General features: G+C 43.2%; 1 protein-coding gene across 1 annotated transcript in view; it reads right to left on the reverse strand.

Moving 5' to 3' along the window:
- The window catches only part of GRK1 (G protein-coupled receptor kinase 1), a 957,106-nt gene extending 950,688 nt beyond the window's left edge, over positions 1–6,418 (reverse strand). The window contains exon 1 of the mRNA XM_069637128.1: positions 5,351–6,418. Coding sequence (XP_069493229.1) covers positions 5,351–6,052 — 702 coding nt within the window. The 5' untranslated portion in view covers positions 6,053–6,418. The remainder of the gene's footprint in view (positions 1–5,350) is intronic.
- Positions 6,419–8,523: the final 2,105 nt, after the last annotated feature.

Below are 8,523 nucleotides of genomic sequence, written 5' to 3' on the forward strand. Positions count from 1 at the left end.
CGAAGGGATTATCCCCACAGTCTCCACGCTATATTAGACAGATTCAAACTGCTTACTGTGACTTGGAACAGTTTCTACAGTATAGCTGGGCCGCCCAACACAGTTAAATTGCAGTCCCTTACCTCTGTTTGGGCTCCCAAGGAAGAACAGTCTCACCTTCCTTGCACTTGCTGCTCGAGTGTGTCCTCTCCCGTCGTGAGTTTCACTGCGTCCTGATCTTCTTACTGCATGGGTGTGTGCCGTCCCACTCCACGGACTCCCGTGGACCATGCAGACCACTTTCCTCCACTTGTCCCACTCCGCGTTCCGCTTTCAGTGGAGTTTTCAGGCTCTTTGCTGCGTCCTGATCTTCTTACTGCATGGGTGTGTGCCGTCCCACTCCACGGACTCCCGTGGACCATGCAGACCACTTTCCTCCACTTGTCCCACTCCGCGTTCCGCTTTCAGTGGAGTTTTCAAGCTCTTTGCAGGTAAATCGCGCTAAAGCCACTCCTCCAGCAATAGACAGGGAAACAAATCCTAGGACACCACGCAGACCACTTTCCGCCACTTGTGCATTTACATTCTATTAAAGTCAACTGAGCCTCTGAAACTGTGCCTTAACTTGTGAGGTTCACAAGATCAAATGACATTTGAGGTTCCAGAGCTCTATTTGGAACGTTTATGAACTAGGTTCGATAAATAAACACTCAAATTGACAGTAAGGTTGAACCTACGAATAAACAATTTTCTTGGTTTATTCAAGATTACTAGGAGGGAGATGTTACTGTGACATAGGATGCCTGCCCAGTAGTTCCTTTTTTAAATTTGCCAGAGGGGGATCATGAAAGCTGCCATATTCCTTCTCCCATATGAACTGGGGACTGGAGCCCCGTAAAACAAGTCTGAAAATTGAGTGCCATGATATATGATATGATAGTTTATTTATATAGTGCCTATACACAATGTGTTCTAAGTGCTTCAAGGCAAGGGAGGGAACAAGGGAAAATACAATGACATTCTTACAGGCCATGAACAGTAAGGATGTGAAATTAACTATCGTACTCGGCCTGACGACATTTGAGATAGTGCAAGAGCTAAGACATAGATAAGGAAGGGAGGGGGAGAGTGGGAAGGAAATGGAAACAAACAGGCGAAACTACCTTACAAGACCTGACGACATTTCTGGTAGAGCCAGAGAAAAACAAAAGGTAAAGGAGAGGGGTGCAGAAACGGTGGGGAAAAACAAAACAACCGACTATCGTAGTAGGCCTGACGATGTTTCAGATAGTGCTGGAGGACGGGTCGGGGGACAAATAAAGAGAGAGGAGACAGACGAGATTGCTATCATACTAGGTCCAGGGACAATTCTGATAGAGTAAGTGCAAAGAAGAAAGTAAGGGGAGAAGGGGAGCAGATAGGAAAAGAGAGAAAGGGAGAGGAGGAGAGAACAGATAGTAAGCAGTCAAAAAGAGTGGAGAAGCAAGAGGGGGGAGCGAATACAATTGCAGAAGTCATGTGACACACATGTGGGTTTAGTGTTCCAAAGGATAGCATAGGGATAGAGGTTGTGCCCTCTGTTTAGCCATAAACGACATACATGGAAGCATGGAAAGATAAGCTCCTAGTTATGAATGTAACTTTTAATTTCCACTTTTGTATTTCGAAAAAAAGAAACATTAATTTGCAAACACACGAAAGAAATATTGCCGTTTAGACCACCAAGCTCTATACGAGCCATTAAATGTATAATGTCCTGAGTTGTAGGCACTAGCCTTGGTTGAGGACCTACACACGTGGGAGAAGCATATACCTCATCATTTGAAGACTTTGGTAAACGAGCACTGTAATAAGTAACGTGTTTTTAACAACAAAAACTCAGCTTGTGGGGAGAAGTATAAAAATGGCACAATTTTAGAAATAAAAAGTTACACTTACCCACTGTCTCATAGATTACAAAAATGTGCCGAAAAGTAGAACAGGAGACTTCATACGTATTGGGCCTGATCAACCAGAGTAACACAAGGACTATACGCAGCTGACTTACAGACACCAGGTAATAAACAGGTCATGAGTTGTTTGTAAAACATCAGGTGATACTATGTGTCCTGTGAAAGAAATGGAAGAGAATTCCACAGTTTTGTGGCCACCAGTGAATTGACCCAACCAACCCTTTCAATCTTATGGGATTCGTATACAGACAACTGGTTAAGGGTGGGGAGCAAAGCTTGAAAGAAACCATGGGAAGAAATGTCCAGGGTACCATAAGTTATTGTATTATACCACATGTAGTTGGGTTGCTTTGTAAATATGCTATATACTATGTATGAGAAAGAGAACCTGTGTGGACCAGGTGTGGAACCTTGATAGAGAGCCCTGGGGGAGAATTCCATAGAAAGAGGGATTCTGGAGTTTAGCGGTTGAAGAGATGGGGGGAAAATGGTGTTGTCCAAAAACTGCAAGTTGAACTGAAATAAGCTCCTATCGATGTGGAATAAAGTCAAGGAATCTGATGTCCAAGCTTGTGATTATTGACGGTGGGTACACCTTAATAGAATGCGAACAGAATCAAGTTGCTTCTCCTTTCATGTGTTTGTGATCTAACAACAAATGTGGTTTCATGCACAGCTCTGCAGCATACTTTCCCCACGAGATTTATTGACCTTGAATGTGTCCTTCATACAGATGCTGTGGCATTAATAAAGTTTGGCTTCCGTGGCCAGCCAAATAATGTTATGAGTCCCAGCCTTTACTTGCTCTCTAGGCTTAGTTGAGTCCATGTTTGTCCTGAAAATGCAAAAACTACTCCACGGTTTGGTACCATGGAGTGACAGGTTTCTAACCATTGCTGTTGATTTTTTTTAAAGTATCGCTGAAAGATGTGGAGCCCCTCCCATGTTTTTCAAACATGCAGGCATTACTTTCATTTACATTTTTCTCTGCATTTCTGTGCCCAATGCATGTGCTAAGATCTGGGCTCTTAGAAATTTGATTGGCTGCCATGCCTTCCATTTTGTTGAAGGAATCGAACATGTGGAAGGCAAGAGGGCTCGACCTGGCACCTCACTTAACTGCTGACTTCCCTTTATGTTTTCCATGAAAGTTATTTCTCCTAAATAGTTAAGCATAGACAAATATATTCTTTAAAAAAATGGAATAAATAACTCCCAAATGTTATTGTGTCTTGTCCCAAAATATTTTCTGAAGTCCTACCTCTTTGCATGATCTGTCCTTCAAGCTTTGCCAATCCAACACTTTTCATTGACAGTTTGCAAGTATTTCATATGGAACAACATACATTATTTGGAAAGAGGACATAACAGATATATAGGAAGCAATGAGAAACCGTGTATGGGGTAGAGTATTTCCACTTTCCCTTAGTGGAAATTGATTTTTGTACAGGAAGGTTAGGTCGAACATGTTCTATAAGTTATCATTTGTGTTGTGCCGTACTTTCCTACACAATATGTGCAATTCGGATTTCGAAAATTCCAGAGCACAGTTAGTAGAGATGTTTTTCTGACCTGCTATGTTGTATTGTCAGCAAACTGATTGCACGTTGCTGTCTTGGGAGGATAGCTCAGGGGCAAAGCTCTCGCCTTGGAAGCATGGCGACGCAGAGCAACTTCGATCCCTGTGTCTGCGCTCACAAACCTCTGGGTATTAAACGCGTTATAAATAACTAATTACAATTACAATTGCTGATTAACCCAATTCTACAAAAGTGCTTTAAATGTTTAAATGCTTTTCCCAAAAGAAGTACAGAGTGAAAAAGGAGCGGCTTTTTCACAGTATATGAAATTCTTGCATGACTGGGGACAAGCACTGCTCAGAGGGTGCTTTGAGAGGCTAGCCTCATGCACACAACAGTACGTAAGCGAGCCTTTAGCCACACCTTCAGAAGATTATTGAGGCGTAGAGCACCATGATTTCGTGGAGGGGTATTTTGGTATTTTGGGCACAGGTTACTACTGCAGGACAATGCGTTTGTCTTCTGTCCTCCAATTGCTTGATTATTGCACTGCAATGAGTTTTCGTTTTTAAGCAGTCGATGTGCTCGAGTGAAACCTTTAGCATTAGTAACCGGATTTAACAGCCCCCAACTACAATCGCTTTTCTACACACAGAGGCAGAAGGAGTATGGTTTGTCTAGTAGGGCCAAATAACCTCGACGTATAACCTCGACGTGTAACCGCCAAATTGTGCGAAGAGTCTAACAAAATGTAGGTTTTGAAACACCCAGCTCCCTGAAGATAAAGAAGTTATTGGTTATGTCTCTAAAAGCTGCAATCATCTCTGGCAGCCCCCGGCGTAGGTGCCATTTGTCACTGGGAGAGCAAGAGACTGAACACCTTTTCATAATTCTCAGTTGTCGCCAGGGTTGCAATGGCACACAGCAATAGGCTCACGTTTATGAATTAGAGTTTGAGACATTGTTGTCAAAACTGTAAGAGCATTATTCAGGCCCCTGCTACAGTAATACATATCTAGGCATCAGGTCTAACCTCATTATAAGATTACTGGGATAGGGGGCAAAATGACACTTTGCCTTGGTCCGCGTAAACAATTTCAACAGCCTGGGTAAGTACTTAGTGGCGCAATTTGTGGGGAATGTGTGGCAGGTGATGTGTTTTAGAGCATATTGGCCCAGTGCCGATTGTCAAAGTTACCAACTAACTGCGCACTTCACAACATCATCCAACTGATGTATTCTCCCACAGAAATGGGCCACACTGGTCTGTCAGGTTCCCCATCGTGAATTGCTCTATTACAATGTAGGCCAGTCTCTGCCTGGTTATTGCTCGAGTAAGGACTCAAGAGCATGCAGTGGCCACTGAAGACCAGGTTTAGGGGCTTTTTCAACCTTTGTCAGCAAGCAGGTGGGTCCTCACTTTTACAGCACTCTGCCAGTGCTCAGAAGCCTCAATTTTCACTTGGAATTAATGGAGCAAATGCAGCTCACAGATACACTATAGAAGTTCATTATGTTTGCCAAAGAGATTGTTTTAGACACCACCACTGATGAAAGGTTAAGGCACATCTCAGAATCCAAAACCCAAGTAAGTGCATTGTGTAGCAAATGCGTTTCACAGTTAGATATGTCGCCTAGGATTATGTGATTGGCTTAATGAGAAAAACTTGTAACATTGGAAACATTGATTAAGGCTAACGTTTTGCAGAAAGTACAGCAAAATAAGTGTCTTTAAGAAGCAAGTGGCACTGTGAGGTGCCTCATTGCAGAATCCTGATAATGTTATCAGGTGGATTTATACCCCCGGCTTTCATCACACCTTTGCCAAATAGTCTCTAACTAATTCTGTTCCCCATGCATCACTATTTATACTCCTTTAGAGTATACAGTAAAACTTACTTCAAATCCCTTTCTCTTCTTCAGTCTTTTTTTGTTCAGTTTCTTGCAGGCATACATTTTACCAGTAGCTCTCATCTGGGAGGCAGACACCTCACCGAAACCTCCTTTCCCCAACACGCGAAAGTCCATGAACCAGTCTTCGCCAACGGGCTGGGCCTCTAGCCATTTCCACTGCAGGAACTTGGAAAATTGAGTACTCTCCTTGTACGGCTGGTAGGCATTCTCCTTCAGATAGCCTACAGTAGACTGCAGGACTTGTGTGAAGAGGTCATCTGGCACACCGTTACAATCCTCTTTAACTTTTAAGATAACTTTATCATCCAAATATTTACAGAACAGCTTGGCGCTCGATTCAAGATACTTGTTGGTGATCCGTTGGGCTTTTTGTAGGCGGTCTTCATCCTCAGCAGTGTCATAGTCCTCCACGTCATTCCAGATTTCCAATGCCGGTTTATGCTGTTGAACCGTAGTCAGGAACTCCTGGAACAGACGTTTTCCTATTGGCTGTTTTACACAAATGTTTTCAAATTCCAAATCAATCTCATTTTTGAGGTGCTCGCATTCAGGAAGCGGAGGCAGCTGGAGTTTTGAGTGGTACCTTTTATTTCTGGTCGCCTGGGGATTGAAGCCCCCATCAAAGCTCCCACGTGCAGTGATGTAGGCAGAATTGGCTACCACTGTCTCCAATGCCCCAAAATCCATTATCAAGCGTTTAGTCTCCTAAACGAGACATGAAACACTGGGCAGATGGTCTCTGCCCGGAAGAGCGAAGAGAAAGGAGCTGAGTGCACTGCAGTGCACTCCCTGTCGCCTGGGCTTAGCAAAATCTCCTGGGCACTGTCGTTTTGGTATTACAGACTTAAATGTGCAGGATGGTCCTTCAGATCGCATGCATTTGGACGTGATTATTGGAAATACGCGATATAATTTTTGCCATGAATGGAAAATGCAATGACTAATAAAAATAATAGTTGCGTACTATATCTGGAAACTCGAAAGATGCTAATTCAAATCTCAAAAATGACAAGGATAGCTTGCAATATGAAGGCCAGTACAATGGGAGGCATAGGAAGTAATACGCCTGAGTCAACACCTCTCTAAACTCTTTATCTACTTAGCTAGATAATGCATGCTCCCTCCCTCCCTCTCTCGCGCTCTCTCTCTCTCTCAGAGGAAAGGTATGCCCCCTCGCCAGACAGACCTCTTATGATGTGTGCACATATCATTTTTTACACTGTGAAGCTCGAACAGAAAAAAACAGCATGCCATTGTGAATTGTTATGATATTGGTCGAGTTCACAGCTGATTTACCTGTAACCTCACAAACTGATAATCCATCAGAGAGGGAGGGGATGATGTGCAGACCTTTTTTCAGTTGGACAGCACCATTATAAAGGGCTTCTCTGAATCAGGCCCAGAGTCTTTCTCATCACCTGAAAGTTTGCCTTCATGCTGCACAAACAGGTAAACGTGCCCTCCTCCATAATCACTCATTGCGCCTCATTATGAGTCTGCCCGTCCATTAACACTGGATACAGTATTTTTACCTTACTGGTACACTCTGTGTTTACTGGTAGGGGCAGTGAACTACCGGCAGGCCTGACCTTGCATGAGTTCAGGCTCCTACCGGCAAAGAATTGCCCCAATCATCGGCACCACGGGTGCCAGTGATTGCGGCAAACCCATTCCATGGAGTCTGGACTCCATGGAATGGGAAATTACCCCCATTGCGAGTACCCCTGTATGATCCCAGTAACACCGGGATATCGTGCACCAGCAAGGGTAAGGGGGGGACCCGCAAACCCGTAATGAACCCCATTATCTAGAGCCCTGTGCTTTTCTACAGCAATGTGTATTCTCTAGAAATGTATTTTAAATAGTGCTGCTTGTGATGTTTTTTTTTTTTTATCAAGGATGTGAAAGATGCCTTGTGTTCCAGTTTTCACTTTGAGAAGGTGCGGTCACATAAGAGTGACGATGTAAAAGTTTGTATTTCAGCATCAGGGCTCAAGTCGAGGTTACATGCGAGGGGGCGGAGTCCACCCAATTTTTTCAGAGGATGGGCTGAGTCCCCGCCCAGCTAAAATGAGAAAAATTGCATGTCCTCTCTGAATTTATGCATTGAAGTCAACCACGGGATCGAACCACAGTCGCCTGGTTTGCAGGCCGGACACTTCACAACTGCACTATTTAACCTGACAAAAAGTAACAAACAACTGAAAGTAAAATGTCCCATTTCGGTACTGCAAGTCCCAGGGAAAACATTTGCATTGGTTCTTGGAGTTTAAAACATGCACACCTTTTAACGATTTCAAAAACACTACTACAAAAAAAATCCTCTCTTGGTTTTGTGTGTGTCGATTTTATGAAAGCCAAATGCCATTCGTCCTGTGCAATTTGGGTGGTTATGCAAAGGCAATTTAATGAAATGTGCATATTTCACCTTGATATGCTAAATTCTGGCGACGTCACATCCCATTGCATTTGCTAATGAGTCCCCCCACTTGCATTTTTAGGACTTGACCCCTGTTCAGCAGGTTATGTCAGAATTTCAATATAAGCAGTTCGTTATTTTTCAAAGGGAAAGTAGCTGCACTTTTCTGCAGGTTTTCTATAAATTTGGCAGGGTACGTTACAGAAATAATCTGGCACTAGATTACAGAAAGGTAACTGTGATGATAACTAGGATTAATGGGTTAAGTATGATGTCTATTGGTACTTTGGTCCCGTGTGGTTAAATAGCACATGTTCATTTTAAATGACGCACGTTGACAGGTTTATGTTTGTCATGCGTGTTTTTTTTAATGTGTAGTCAATTTGTACTGGCATCGACTAATACATTTGAAAAACTGAAGCAATAAACACAAGTGGAACATGCATCCAGCACTTACTACCACCACTTTGCGCATTATTCCCCAGTACAGTTTACCATCATTTAAGCAAAATAACATAAAAAGTAATTTATCCCTACGTTCTTTATTTGTATAAACCAGTGTAGTCTATGGAATCTTTTCCTTAGTGAGGTTCTGTGCACTTCTGGCTAGTGCAGGGGGGATGGGGTTAGGATTTTTGGGTGTGACAGTGCAAGTGGGGGTGAAGAAGTGGATGAGATGATGGTCGGACCATGGAATGGGGTATTAGAGCTGACATCTTCTTTGCAGTTGTGGTCTACA

The sequence above is a fragment of the Ambystoma mexicanum genome, chromosome 7p (genome assembly GCF_040938575.1).
Source record: "Ambystoma mexicanum isolate Mex_15411 chromosome 7p, UKY_AmexF1_1, whole genome shotgun sequence".
Classification (NCBI taxonomy): Eukaryota; Metazoa; Chordata; class Amphibia; order Caudata; family Ambystomatidae; genus Ambystoma; species Ambystoma mexicanum.